Genomic DNA, 14581 nt, shown 5'->3' with positions numbered 1-14581 from the left:
GAGGGAGGTGACTTATGTATACCTATGGCTGCTTCACGATGATGTATGGCAGATACCAACACAACATTGTAAAGCAATTATACTCCAATTAAAAACAAATAAACTTAAAAAAGCCAGGAAAGAAAAAGAAATTCAAAGGTATTGCTATCTTCTTTTCCTTAAATTGGGTGGTTGGAACACAGATGTTCATTCTATCTAGATGATTTTTTACATATGATTTATAAATATTCTTCTCTTCTTCTCAATATCTAATTAAAAGAATGTTTTAAAACATATATCAAATATCATACCCCCAAACAGGAACTGAATCTCTAATTTGATTATAGAAATCAATGTATAACAAAGGTTTACCCCTTAGTAAATTTCCTAGGAGCAAACCCTGTCCCTACAATACATTTATCTAAATAACATTAAATTATGCCATTTATTTCCATATTTGCAGTATATACTGAGAGGCCACATTAGTATATTTTGGGGTTTTTTTAGGGCTGTGATGATGGAATAAGTTGGGAAAATATGCCATCTTGCATTTTCATCATGTGATCACTGAAAATATCTCATTCTTAAAGAAACACTTGAGTTTCTTTTTTTTTTTTTTAACTATGTGAGGTCAGTAGTACCTTTATTTCAGGTTTAATAATATATTAGTGTAATTATAAAATCAAGAAACAGCTTGAAAAGAGGAGTTGGCTGCAAAAATTGCCATGGAAACAAACTTTATAATCGGGGCCGAGCCCACACTTACTCTACTATATGTGGTGTCTTGTTTATTTGTTTTACATAATTTCAGCCCATATATATGTATAGATATATGAAGATACATTTTCAGGACAAAAATACAGTATGTCTTTCTTTTCAGATTTTTACCTTTGTGAAAATAAAAACTACTTCAAAGACTCATCAAGACACAACTAAAAGTAGTACCATGTGGTTTTGTGACTAGTTTTGTTTTTTGTTTTTACTTTGTTTCTTTTCCAGACTTCTAATAATTGGAGACTTATTGAAATGTATTTTTTCCTCCTTTATATTTTGTCAGTATTCAATTAATCGATGAGCTGTTAATGATGCCCAAATTAACCAATTTGCCATTTTCCCTTATAAGTTTTCATGGATTTTCTATTTCTTAGCAAAATATGAGAAATTCTACATTAATATTTTCAGCTTTTTGGTCAGAACAATCAAATGCAACATTAATATTTTGGTATTTTCTTGTCACAAACAAGAATTGCAACCAGCAAAACAGTTTATCAATCAATTTGAATTAATTCCTCTTCATTTAAATATCTTCTAGAATATACCAAAGTAATAAATACACTCCTTCCATGTTACAAGAATAAAATAGATTTCTGCATTTGTATATGTAGCTTTGATATGTTTTCCCAGCAAAATTATCATCTATGTTTTTGATGTATGCATATTACAAACATCTTCTATAATCTGTTGAAATTTTTTTGGTTTTGAACCTAACAGAAATCATCCCACAAACAGAAATTTGAGCAAATATTATGTACGTAGGCAAGTGGCTATTTTCCTTGGCCAAATGGAGAAGGGATTTAGGCAATTAAGAAGGCATTTAGCTAATATCATGAATCACCTATAAAACTGGTTTCCAGCTTGCCTGGAAGACCCAGAAATTAGCCAGATAAGACACCAGGGGTGTCAGCGCCCTTCCCACCTCCATTCTGTTGGAGCAGGTGAGGCTCTCTTCTGACTGGTTAGGGGCTACACCCTACCTCCGTCTATAACCTTCTTTGGGCAGCAGCAGACAAGACTGGCTAACTCAATGAAACATTATACAATAGGTTTAAAAACACCTCAGGAAACTTCAGTTCCAGGTGCTACAGTTATACCTTCTTTTCCTCCTGATTTTGGGGAAATCTGTTTAACATATTTCCATTACCAGAGAGGTTGGAGAGCTAGAACTTTCTGAGGCTCTGTTCATCCCAATTCAATGCCAGTGGGGACTCTCTGAGCCCCTGTCAGCTGTTTGGGGCCACTGGCTGCCAAGGGAGGAGCAAGGGACAAGAGCCCTCTGCTGGCCTAGGCTGCTCTGGCTGCTACCTAATGGCTTCCATTTTCTCTGAGAGAGCCTGGCCCTCTCTTAGGTACACAAAGCCCCTGCAGCCCCTTTTATTTATTCTCTGCAGGTTTTCCAGGTCTCCAGGGCGCCGTTGGTCTCCCCGGTGCACTGGGCCTCTCCTTGCCTTCAGTCATAGAAGGACAGCCTGGCGACCCTGGGCGACCAGGCCTAGATGGAGAACGAGGTAAAGCCAGGAAGCCCAAAGAAGGCTGGCATTGCCTTGTCTACAGTCCAGCCTCACACCCCTCCCCCTGCAGGGACACAGGGGACCGGAACGGGCTACATGTTGCTAAAAGGGTTTGGAAAGGTCTGGGCACTGGGGCCCCACAGAAGGCGAGGGAACATTATCTGCCTTGGGAATGGGCTTTGGCTTCCTATCAGTGTCAAGGCCTTCCACAGTGGCCATTTCCTCTGCCCCCTGCCCTCATCCCTCTTCCTATCTTATCCCTAGGCCGCCCAGGCCCCCCTGGGCCCCCAGGCCCCCCTGGGCCCTCCTCAGATCAAGGCGACCCTGGAGACCCTGGCTTCCCTGGAATTCCTGGCCCTCAAGGGCCCAAAGGAGACCAAGGAATTCCAGGTTTCTCCGGCCTCCCTGGAGAGCTAGGATTGAAAGGTATGACTGCATGGCTGGCAACTGGGCCCTTTCCCACTCCACAGTTGGAGATGGCCCCTTCCTGCCACCCTGTGAACAGAGACCAACTGATGATGCTCTTCTGGCCCTTGTCTCTGCTTAATCTCAAGCCCCCTTCCCCCACCAGCACCACCGTGCCAGGCCCTGACTTGCTTTCCTTTGGGCTTTGCCAGGCATGAGAGGTGAGCCTGGCTTCATGGGGACTCCAGGCAAGGTTGGACCACCTGGAGACCCAGGACTTCCCGGGATGAAGGGGAAGGCGGGGCCAAGAGGTGAGTTGAGAGCATGTACCACCTGCTCCTGAGCTCAAGGGAGGGGATGGAGTAAGATTCTTTCAGGAGTCATTTATCACCATACCAGAAATGGAGTCTGTCCACCTTGGGGATACCTCTGCCACCATCAGCTCCCAGGACTGAAGGCCACTGCTGCTTTGCCACCATGGATCCTACCACTGACCTCCCCTCTCTGCATCATTTCTTATTAGTGTGTACTGGCTTGGCACTCAATTACCACTCATCCATTTGCTGAATCCAGAAATGAAGCCCGTCTTTTACACCACTCCCCTCAATCACACACATCCAATCCTATTAGCAACTCCTGGGGGCTGTGTTTCCTGAATGGGCCTTGCATCTGCTCCCCTCTCATCACCTCCAATACCTCTCAGATCCAACCCACCAACATTTCTCACGTGAATCACTGGTGACCTGCTGACTGGTCTCCGTGCTTTCATTATGCACCTCCCTCAACAATTGTTTCTCCAGACTGTGGTGGGAGAGGTCTTATAAAAGCAGAAATCATCCATTGGTATCCCATGGCATCCCTCAGCACCAGCTTTTACCCTTTGCTGCTCACTGTGCTTTTCTCACACTGGCCTCTTTCTGTTATCCAAAAACATCACACCCTGGCTGGCCACAGGGCCTTTGCACATGCTAGTTCTACTTCCTGGAATACTCTCCCCTACCTCCAGCCCTTTCTAATGCTTTAATAATCTCAGCTTAGGTTTCACTGATTGTAACAGGCCACTTATCACTAAAGCAGGTTCTCCACCCTGTATCCCTCTCTGCTGTGGGATGGATCCCACAGTCATTGCACTCTCCATTTTCCTTGTAGCACTTTTTACAATTTGCAGTAAGATTAAGGTTTTTTGTCAGTTATGTATATTTCATCTTTATCAACAGACTGTGTCATAAAGGTCTTACTCACTGCTCTATCCCCTCATCTACCAGGAACTAGAACTCAGCAGGCACTCAAGCAAATTGACTTATTTGGCTTCTATCAGTAAGCCAGCTGGTTGAGTTTGACGTCCTAGGGTGTGATGCCAACTGAACCTCCAGGGGCCTTCCCTAGCCACCTCCTCTGCCTCCGCCTGACATTTCCATTTCTTCCACCTGCCCACAGGCTTATCCGGCCCTCGAGGTGCTCCTGGACACACACCCATTGCAGAAGCCATCCAGGCTCCCCCTGGACCCATGGGCCTTCCAGGCATTGATGGCATCCCTGGCCTCATGGGAGACCCCGGAGTCCAAGGACCTGTGGGCCTACAAGGTGAGTAGGGTGCCAGGGAAAGGGAACTTAGTTGGGAGCTGAGATGGCTTTGATTGGGATGCTGAAGCAACTGGCTGGGAACCCCACAGCTTCAAGGGGGTAGCTTCATCAAGCATTTCCTTGGTTTCCTCACAAAGCTCCCAAGCTTCTTTCCAGGAAGGAGGGCTCCCAGGGCCAGCAATTGTACTTGGCTTCAGAGGACGTGGGCAGAGCACAATAGCTAATCCAGACAGCTTGTCCCTCACTAATGTGCTGCTGCAGGAAGGAGGGAGTATGGTGGGCAATAAAGAGCAAGGGAGAAAGCCCAGGGTTGGGGGACAGAAAACCCAGCTTCTAATTCCAGTTTTGCCCCATCTGGAGTAAGCTAACAGTCTCTCTAGGCCTCAGTATCCTCGTTTCTGACTTGGGACCCCAGCATTTGCCCTGTGTCCTTCCCAGAGTTTCTGGGAGGATGAGAGCAAGTGAGGACAGGTGTGTGAAGGGGCTCAGAAGGGCTAAGTTCAGAGTAGGGTCCCAGGGCCGAGCTACCCAGACGTGAACTAAGGACTAGCCTAGGAGGCTCAGCCCTGTGCTCAGTGTGCACTCCCAGGTGACGGCCAAATCTGCCCTCTTCTGGTGAGTCCTGGGCATGACACACAAGTCCCCTTTCTCTGGGGAAGACCTGGAGAAGTCCCTCTTCCTCCACATTGAGTACCCCACTGTGGGCCTTCTCTCCTTGCAGGATCTAAAGGTTTACCTGGCATCCCCGGCAAAGATGGCACCAATGGACTCCCTGGCCCACCTGGGGCTCTTGGTGATCCTGGTCTGCCTGGACTACAAGGCCCTCCAGGATTTGAAGGTCTGGCAATGTCAGCACTAACAGGCAGAGGGCTTCTATAAGGGTTTGAGGCTTGGTAGTGAGTCAAAATCTCAAATCTTAGAATTAGGGAACCTGGCAGTAAAGCTTGACACTACTAGGAGGCTGGAAAACTGGGCTCTCATCCATTCACGCCGACTCCATTCTGAGCTGTGACGGATCAGAGCCCTATATTCCAGAAGGTGAAAAACTGTTCCAAATGGTTCTCTGGGTTCTCTTCCAGCTCTTAAGAGCTATGACTCCCCTGCCCTGCACCAACCCCCTTCTACCAAGGGATTCTGATGTGGACAGAAGGGGGTTTGGTTCAAGGGAGAAGAAAAACTGAGGTAAGATATGGCTGTTCTGCTACTTACCTCCTTTTATATCAAAAATGGCAAATCAACATTCCTGAGGCTCACAGGAAAAGTGCCGTGATTGTTAGCTATGCCTGACAGGAAAGGAGGGTATGATTTTGCCTCGCTAACCCCAGCTCTGCCTTCGCTGCCTTTGATTCAGTGGGTCCTCAGTTATCTCCTATGAAAGCCTGCAACGCCAGCCCGAGAAGTGGCCCCCTCTGCTCCCTCATCCCATCCCAGAGAACCCAAGGTTGGGTGACTGCGGAAGAAAAACCGGATCGTGTGCTTTTCAAAATGAGGACTCTCTAGCCAGATACATCTGAGTTGGCATTCTAGTTCTACCACTTACTAGCTGTAGGTGGTGAGAGTCAGTTTCATTATCCACAAATTGGAGTGATAAGGTTGTTGTAAGGATTGAGTGAGCTAATGCTTGTACATAATGCCCCCTGCTCAACGCTTGCCACCAAGTGAGTACCTGCTGTTGTTATTGGCTGTACCTGGCTCACCCCTTTTCTGCTCTCTCCACCTCAGGAGCTCCAGGGAAGCCGGGCCCCTTCGGGAGGGCTGGAGTGCCTGGGCAGAGCCTGAGAGTGGGCTACACCTTGGTGAAGCACAGCCAGTCAGAACAGGTGCCCCTGTGCCCCAGCGGGATGAGCCAGCTCTGGGTGGGTTACAGCCTGCTGTTTGTGGAGGGGCAAGAGAAAGCCCACAACCAGGACCTGGGTAGGTACCAGCTCCCACAACCACCCCTGGCCATCTGTCCCCACAAGGACCACTCCTTGTTCCTCCCAACCATTGGTGGGCCCATGTTGGATAGTGGGTTATAAGTACCAGGTCTACAGTCATTCATGCAGATCTGGGTTCAAACCCTGGCTCTGCCACTTACTCTGGACATGGTATTCAACCTATTTTACCTTCTGCCTCCTTCTCAATGGAACAAGGCTAATTCTAGTACCTGTCTCATAGGTTGGAGTAAGGATTACAGAAATCACCCATGTAAGATGCTTAGAACAATGTTTTACATATATTTGTTGTTGTTGAGTTGCTAAGTCATGTCTGACTCTTTGCAACCCCATAGACTGCAGCACACCAGGCTCCTCTCTCCTACACTATCTCCCAGAGTTTATGCAAATTCATGTCCATTGAGTCAGTGATACCATCTAACCATCTCATCCTCTGTCGCCCCTTCTCCTTTTGCCCTCATTCTTTCTCAGCATCAGGGTCTTTTCCAATGAGTCAGCTCTTTGCATCAGATGGCCAAAGTATTGGAGCTTCAGCATCAGTCCTTCCAATGAATATTTAGGGTTGATTTCCTTTAGGATTGACTGGTTTGATCTGCTTGCAAACCAAAGGAGTCTCAAGAATCTTTTCCAGCACCACAATTCAAAAGCATTAACCATCCATTTAACATTAACAATTAGTGCTAAGGTGCTTCATCGCTCATTTGTGTCTGACTCTTTGCGACCCCATGGATTGTAGCCCACCAGGTTCTTCCATCCATGGGATTTCCAGACAAGAATACTGGAGTGGGTTGCCATTCCCTTCTCCAGGATGTTCCCGACCCAGGTATTAAACCCAGGCCTCTTGCATTGCAGGCAGATTCTTTACCATCTGAGCCACCAGGGAAGCAATTAGTAGTAGTAATAATAATATGACCTGTGAGTAACAACGATTACCCAAGAATTAACTGAATTGTCTTCAGGTGTGCTGACTCTGAAATGTAGACTCACTCTATTAAATGTTGGTTTTACAAAATGGGTTGATTTAGGGAGTCTTCATTCAGTTTCTAAAAAGACTCTTTTCATTATCCAATCTCTCTGGTACATAGAAAGTAGGATTTGATCAGCAGACATCAGGGTGTGTACAGTAGTCCAGGACCGGAAGGAGAGGCAACCATGCTCTGGAACAAGCAGTTGGATATGAATCCAAACCACCATCTAGTCCAGTCGTAGTGGCTCCAAGGACAATCCCAGCCCGGTCCCTCAGCCAGACCTTACCTGCCCCTGCCTATCTTCTCTCCTTCCAGGGTTTGCTGGCTCCTGCCTGCCCCGCTTCAGCACCATGCCATTCATCTACTGCAATGTGAATGAAGTGTGCCACTATGCCCGACGGAACGACAAGTCCTACTGGCTCTCCACCACTGCCCCTATCCCTATGATGCCTGTCGGCCAGACACAGATCCCCCAGTACATCAGCCGCTGCTCTGTGTGTGAGGCGCCCTCGCAAGCCATTGCTGTGCACAGCCAGGACATCACCATCCCACAGTGCCCCCTGGGCTGGCGCAGTCTGTGGATTGGGTACTCCTTCCTCATGGTGAGGCCCCACACTGCCCCTTCCCCCAGGGTAAGGGCCAAGGGTAGGGAGCACTTGGAGAGAAATCCTGAAATCAAGTGCTGAGGGAGCTGGGTGACACAAGGGCCGGGACATTAGGCCAAATATGAGGCCCATTTGTACTCGACAGGTGACAAACACTAAATGTCCCCTCATGGGCGTGGTACAGATTACAAGTAAGAGTTCCAATAAAGGGGACTTCAGAGTAAGAGCTGTTAGATCCATGAGGGGATGGGCCCATGGTCTAACCACCTGGTAGACTATTCCATGCTGTCTCCCTTCTCTGGAAAACACCACCATGGGCTCGGAGCAAAGGGTTCTGAGGAGAACTGCGTTCTGAATCCCACTGGATTTTCCTTAATTCAGCCTTTCTCAGATTTCTTCGTCAGTGGAAATCTGCCAGGGGCACTAGCATACCGGGGGGACTTCGAGGGCATCAGCAGTCTGAGAGAAGCTGGCTAGCATGTAGTCACAGCCCAGGAGCTGTGGGCTAGGAGGGCACTCGGGAGCTCGAAGGAGGCACTCCTGGCCCTGAGGCAGGGACAAGGGTCCAAAACACAGCGTTTGGTTTATTGACCCGACATGGGGGCTGAACCAAGGGGCCAGAGCTCAGAGCTGGAGAAGCAGAGCCTGTTGCCTCCCTGGTGACCAGCTCACGGCCACTCTCTGTCCATTTCAGCACACAGCCGCCGGTGCAGAGGGCGGGGGCCAGTCTCTGGTCTCTCCTGGATCCTGCCTAGAGGATTTCCGGGCTACTCCTTTCATCGAGTGCAGTGGTGCCCGGGGCACTTGCCACTACTTTGCCAACAAATATAGTTTCTGGCTGACAACAGTGGAAGAGAGGCAGCAGTTTGGGGAGGAGCCTGTATCTGAGACGCTGAAAGCCGGACAGCTCCACACCCGGGTCAGCCGCTGCCAGGTGTGTATGAAAAGCGTGTAGGGTAGCACCTGCCACTCTGCCCCTTGCCCTCCCTTCCTGCACACAACGGTCACCTCAGAAACCCGAATGGTCTGAAGAAGAAAGGCCTAAGCCCTTTGGCCCATCTGTCAAGCTGTACCTTGGAGTCTCGTTTGGCCTGGACTACTGGACCTTAATCACCCCCACCCTCAGGCCCCCTGGGTGAGCCCACCCTGCTGAGGTCTGCTGTCCCATTTCAGTCAACCTGGTGCTACAATTCGGTTTGGATGTTTGCGTGATTCTTCATGGCTACCTCAGAAAGACCGCTAGGCTACCACTTTCTTAGAATGCTCGCTTTCCTCACCATCTTGATCAGAAAGCTCTTCATGACAGCTAAGGAGTCATTTCTCTATGTCCAGAGGTCACCACACATTATTTGGCTTAAACTAGAGCCCAGTGTTTCCACACAAAAAAATTTTTCTCTGGTTCAACATTATGGATGGATGGAGCCTGCACAGGGCAAACTCTCACTCTTCACGGAGACAGAATGAGGTGCTAGCCAGTAACCTGGGGTGAGCTTTGACTCCTTCGACAGTAAGCACGACCATGCTGGAAGGCCAGCTGCCAGGAGGGGCTCATCAACTTCATATGGTCATAGACAAATCAATTCCTCCTTGTCAGCTCCCTCCCCAGCCACAGGCAGCAGACTTGGCCTGATGCAGAGTAAAGCAGAGGATGTACCAAATGGGGTCAGACCCATAAAGGGAAATGAGAACTGCCGCCCTTTCTCCTGGGCTGGGGGTAGAGAGGAGGATGGGTAAGGAGGTGTGAATTTTGCTTTTGACTCCAGGAACAAAAAGGTAAATCCCTTGCCCCAATTTCTCAGAAGCCCTTGTTTATTCCAGATGCCATCCAGATGTGTGCAATGTGGCAAATCAACACTGCAGTGCTGGTTGCTTTGCATTTTGAGGCTGTGAGAGACTTGCCATTAAAATTTCCATCCAATTGCTGTTTCATAGGTAGCCTGTTAAACCATTTTGATGTTTTTTTAAGCCTCATAAAAATCTAGCACACTGCTCTCTTTAACAGTTAGCAGACCCAAAGCAAGCCTGGACAGATTATAAACTATATCGTATTCTGTTTAGGAAGATTATTTTAACCATTTCCTTTAATTATCAGTTTCCCAGAACACTTAGCTATGTTGACATGAGGCAATTCCTTCCAGGTGATTCTATTTCCTTGAATATTATATAAACTGTGCCAACACACACAAAGCATAATCAGTATAATCCAAATTATTGTTACCTTCACCTCTTGAGTAATAAGCATGGTGTCAACTTTGTACATTGCAAATAAAAGGAATTCAATGTGAACATTTGACTTTGACATTCTTTGATGAAAATTTTTCTAAAGCCCATGTCACTGAAATTCCTAAGTTCCCCTCAGAGCCTTGGAGGTTCTTGTTACTGCAAGTTGAGCTTTACAACATAACAGTGAGACACAGAAAAATACAATGAAAGTCAAGGCCTGAAAATGTCTTCCAACAGGCAACAAATCTACAAGTTGTTTCAAGATAAGCTTACTACTGTTTTTAGCCCCATCACATGCTTGAGTTCAAGAAAGGTCTTTCCATACTTCTGGGTTCTCGGGATCATTTGTAGATTAATAAAAAGGAGAGAAATTTTAAAGTCATTAAAATCAAATCTAAGATATATTTGCATGTATTTGTATATGCATAAAATATAGCCTCTGGAAGGATAAACAAGAAATTAATAACATTGGGAGGGTTCGAGGAACAGAACTGACTTGTGGGAGGGAGAGACATTTCACTAAATACCATTTTGCATCTTTCAAATTCTGAATTCACTGGAATATACTACCTACTGGGTAAAATAAGAATATGGAATCTAAGGAAATGAGTATTCAAATATTCCTAACTATACCAAAAAAAAAAAAAAAACACCCCACCTTAGTTTGGTTTATTTCCTTTATTTGCTAGTTTTCATACTGCAGTTGCTGGCCTTCCTGGGGCCTATTGGGCACTTTGTTGAGCATGGAGGTGAAATGCATACAAGTTGAAAAAGACAAGGAGTGGAAAATGGGAAAATATCACTGGGATGTGAGGTACATCCATACAGGAGAATGGTTAGCAAAACCAATTTGATGAATATGCGCTTTAAAACTCAGTATGTTGCTAGTCTTGAAATTAAGGGCTTCCCAGGTGGCTCAGTGGTAAAGAATCTGCCTGCCAGTGCAGGAGACGTGGTTTGATCTCTGCATTGCAAAGATCCCCTGGAGGAGGAAATGACAACCTACTCCAGTATTCTTGCCTGGGAAATCCCACGAACAGAGGATTTCAGTCCTCTGGCAGGCTACAGTCCATGAGGTCGCAAAGAGTCGGACACGACTTAGCAACTGCACAATAACAACAGTCCCCAAATAATATTTGATACACAGATTAATGTCACCACATGAATAATTAGCTTTCCAATTATGACTATAAAGCAAAAGGGAGTCAAATTCAACCATAATTTTTAATTTCCCAAACAAAAATCAATAATTTAAGTCAGTGATTAGCAAACTACAGCCTGGGGCTAAATCCAGCCCTTCCCGTTTTTTTTGTAAATAAAGTTCTATTGCACTACAGCCAGGCTCTCGTGCGTGCACACTGTCCAGGGCTGTTTAGGTGCTTCACCAGCAGAGATGAGTAGCTATGACAGATGCTAGATGGCCTTCAGAGCCTAAAACATTTCTTCTCTGGCCCTTGACAGAAAAAGTTTGCAGACCCCTGAATTAGGTGATAAATGATTTAAGGACAGGGTGACATCTGACAAAAGTATCAGTTAAGACGGGGACAATGACCCATTCAATAGTAAGGTTCTCTCAAATAGGAAGATCAATAAATATGCATTTGATGTAATGTCTTTGACATACTTTTTGAGATCAATTATGATTATTTAAATACATATTCAAATACTTTAACAAGAACATTTTGTTCTTGTTACAATTGTTCTGATACAATGATTAACACTTTATTATTAGAGCAAGGGAACAGATTGCTTCTTAGTATTTAGCCCAAAGAGGTCTAACCTGAAAGGGTAAAGAAGCACAAGGTAACCATCTCTCATCTGCTGGTGCTGAAAGCAAGGTGGGAGTTGCTGGCTGTCCTCCACACATCCACCTCCTCATCCCAGCAGCTGAAGATTTGCTGTGGCCATGTAAGAAGCTGGGAAGCAAGAGATGCCTCCTAATCTTTCTGCTCCTAGATTCCATGATTGTTTTAGTTCCTTCTGGGGAAAGGGTATATTGTTCATTCTCTCTTTTTTGTTGTTGAGAAATGATGATTGGCTCAGTCATGATTCCTATCAAGTTTGTATGCTGTTGGCATATTAGGCACTTGCTGACTAAAAAAGTTTTACATGATGAGTTCGTGTTCTTCTGGTGCCAGATGGAAGACAGATCTCCAAGATGAGTTCCCACTATCCTATATGCTCAGAATCTCGAAATCTTCCTCCAGGTCAAATTCCTCAAGTTGTTCAGTAGAGTCAATGAACTCTATCAGAATACAGAAATGAGGGGGAAAAAAAGCTTGAAAACCTTTGGTTCAACAGGTCAGTACATTACTCGGTAGTTAAGACCATACATTTTTTAATTGCTTTGCTACACAAAAGCTAGCGTAGAGGAGACTTACAGGTGGGACCACTGCCAAGTGTTAACAATTCTCCATAAAGAATCAAAATAGTTTTAGGGGCCCAAGATGTGAGAGTAAAAAGATCCTGAGCTCACCTCCTCTTACGAGCACAACAAAATCAAAATTATCTGCAGAACAACCATTGATGAAAAGGACTGGAACCTACCAGAAGAGATCTTCTACAACTAAAGTCATAAAGAAGAATTCACAGCAATATGGGTAGGAGGGGCAGACTCACGATATGATCAAATCCCACACCCATGGGCGGGCAACCCACAAAATGGAGAATAATATTGTAGAAGCTCTCCCACAGGAGTAACAGTTCTGAGCCCCATGTCAGGCTCCTCAGACTGAGGGTCTGGCATTCAGGGGAGGAGCCCCCTGGAGCATTTGGCTTTGAAGGCCAGCAGGAGTTTATTGCAAGAACCCCACAGGACTGGGGGAAATACAGACTCTACGCTTCAAGGGCCCACACAAAACTTTCATGTGTACTGGGACTCAGGGCAAAAGGAATAATTTGATAGGAGCCTAGACCAGCAAATTTGGAAAACTCATCCGTGGCCACAGGACTGGAAAAGGTCAGTTTTCATTCCAATCCCTAAGAAAGGCAATGCCAAAGAATGTTCAAGCTACTGCACAATTGCACTCATCTCACATGCTAGCAAAGTAATGCTCAAAATTCTCCAAGTCAGATAAAAAATAAAAAAAAATTCTCCAAGTCAGGCTTCAACAGTATGTGAGCTATGAACTTCCAGATGTTCAAGCTGGATTTAGAAAAGGCAGAGGAACCAGAGATCAAATTGCCAACATCCATTGGATCATCAAAACAACTAGAGAGTTCCAGAAAAACATCTACTTCTGATTTATTGATTACGCCAAAACCTTTGACTATCTGGATCACAACAAACTGTGAAAAATTCTTCAAGAGATGGGAATACCAAACCACCTGACCTGCTTCCTGAGAAACTGTATGCAAGCCAAGCAACAGTTATAACTGTACATGGCACAACAGACTGGTTCCAGATTGGGACAGGAGTATGTCAAGGCTGTATATTGTCACCCTGCTTATTTATATGCAGAGTACATCATGTGAAATGCCGGGCTGGATGAAGCTCAAGATGGAATCAAGATGGCAGGGAGAAATATCAATAATCTTAGATATGCAGATGATAACCACCCTTATGGCAGAAAGCAAAGAACTAAAGAGCCTCTTGATGACAGTGAAAGAGCAGAGTGAAAAAGTTGGCTTAAAACTCAACATTCAAAAAACTAACATCATGGCATCCAGTCCCATCACTTCATGACAAATAGATGGGGAAACAATGGAAACAGTGAGAGACTTTAATTTGGGGGGCTCCAAAATCACTGCAGATGGTGACTGCAGCCATGAAATTACAAAACACTTGTTCCTTGGAAGAAAAGCTATGACCAACCAAGACAGCATATTAAAAACTAGAAACATCACTTTGCCAACAAAGGTCCGATTAGTCAAAGCTACGGTTTTTCCAGTAGTCATGTATGGATGTGAGAGTTGAACCATAAAGAAAGCTGAGTGCCAAAGAATTGATGCTTTTGAACTGTGGTGCTGGAGAAGACTCTTGAGAGTCCCTTGGACTGCAAGGAGATCCAACCTGTTAATCCTAAAGGAAATTAGTCCAGAATATTCATTGGAAGTGGAGAAGGAAATGGCAACCTACTCCAGTACTCTTGTCTGGAAAATCCCATGGATGGAGGAGCCTGGTAGGCTGCAGTCCATGGAGTCGCTAAGAGTCGGACACAACTGAGCGACTTCACTTTCACTTTTCACTTTCATGCATTGGAGAAGGAAATGGCAACCCACTCCAGTGTTCTTGCCTGGAGAATCCCAGGGACGAAGGAGCCTTGTGGGCTGCTGTCTCTGGGTTTGCACAGAGTCGGGCACAACTGAAGTGACTTAGCAGCAGCAGCAGCAGCAGCATTCATTGGAAGGACTGATGCTGAAGCTGCAACTCCAATACTTGGGCCACCTGAGGCAAAGAACTGACTCATTGGAAAAGACCCTGATACTAGGAAAGATTGAAGGCAGGAAGAGAAGGGAACGACAGAGGATGAGATGGTTGGATGGCATCACCGACTCGATGGACATGAGTTTGAGCAAGCCCCGGGAGTTAGTGATGGACAGGAAAGCCTGGCATGCTACAGTCCATGGGGTTGCAAAGAGTCAGACATGACTGA

The 14581-nt window shown here is 45.9% G+C and overlaps 2 protein-coding genes across 3 annotated transcripts in view; one reads left to right on the top strand and one right to left on the bottom strand.

Moving 5' to 3' along the window:
- The window catches only part of COL4A6 (collagen type IV alpha 6 chain), a 188977-nt gene extending 180259 nt beyond the window's left edge, over positions 1 to 8718 (top strand). The window contains exons 38-45 of the mRNA XM_052663456.1: positions 2148 to 2264; positions 2532 to 2693; positions 2885 to 2983; positions 4110 to 4256; positions 4978 to 5094; positions 5979 to 6170; positions 7474 to 7760; positions 8458 to 8718. Coding sequence (XP_052519416.1) covers positions 2148 to 2264; positions 2532 to 2693; positions 2885 to 2983; positions 4110 to 4256; positions 4978 to 5094; positions 5979 to 6170; positions 7474 to 7760; positions 8458 to 8718 — 1382 coding nt within the window. The remainder of the gene's footprint in view (positions 1 to 2147; positions 2265 to 2531; positions 2694 to 2884; positions 2984 to 4109; positions 4257 to 4977; positions 5095 to 5978; positions 6171 to 7473; positions 7761 to 8457) is intronic.
- Positions 8719 to 11191: 2473 nt separating this feature from the next.
- Positions 11192 to 14581, bottom strand: part of ATG4A (autophagy related 4A cysteine peptidase) — a 77751-nt gene continuing 74361 nt past the window's right edge. For both annotated transcript variants that reach the window (XM_052662980.1, XM_052662981.1), the window contains one exon: positions 11192 to 12231. In XM_052662980.1, the coding sequence (XP_052518940.1) occupies positions 12161 to 12231 (71 nt within the window). In that variant the 3' untranslated portion in view covers positions 11192 to 12160. The remainder of the gene's footprint in view (positions 12232 to 14581) is intronic.

Source organism: Budorcas taxicolor, chromosome X (genome assembly GCF_023091745.1).
Source record: "Budorcas taxicolor isolate Tak-1 chromosome X, Takin1.1, whole genome shotgun sequence".
In the NCBI taxonomy this organism is placed as follows: Eukaryota; Metazoa; Chordata; class Mammalia; order Artiodactyla; family Bovidae; genus Budorcas; species Budorcas taxicolor.
This window is presented reverse-complemented; position numbering and strand designations above follow the sequence as displayed.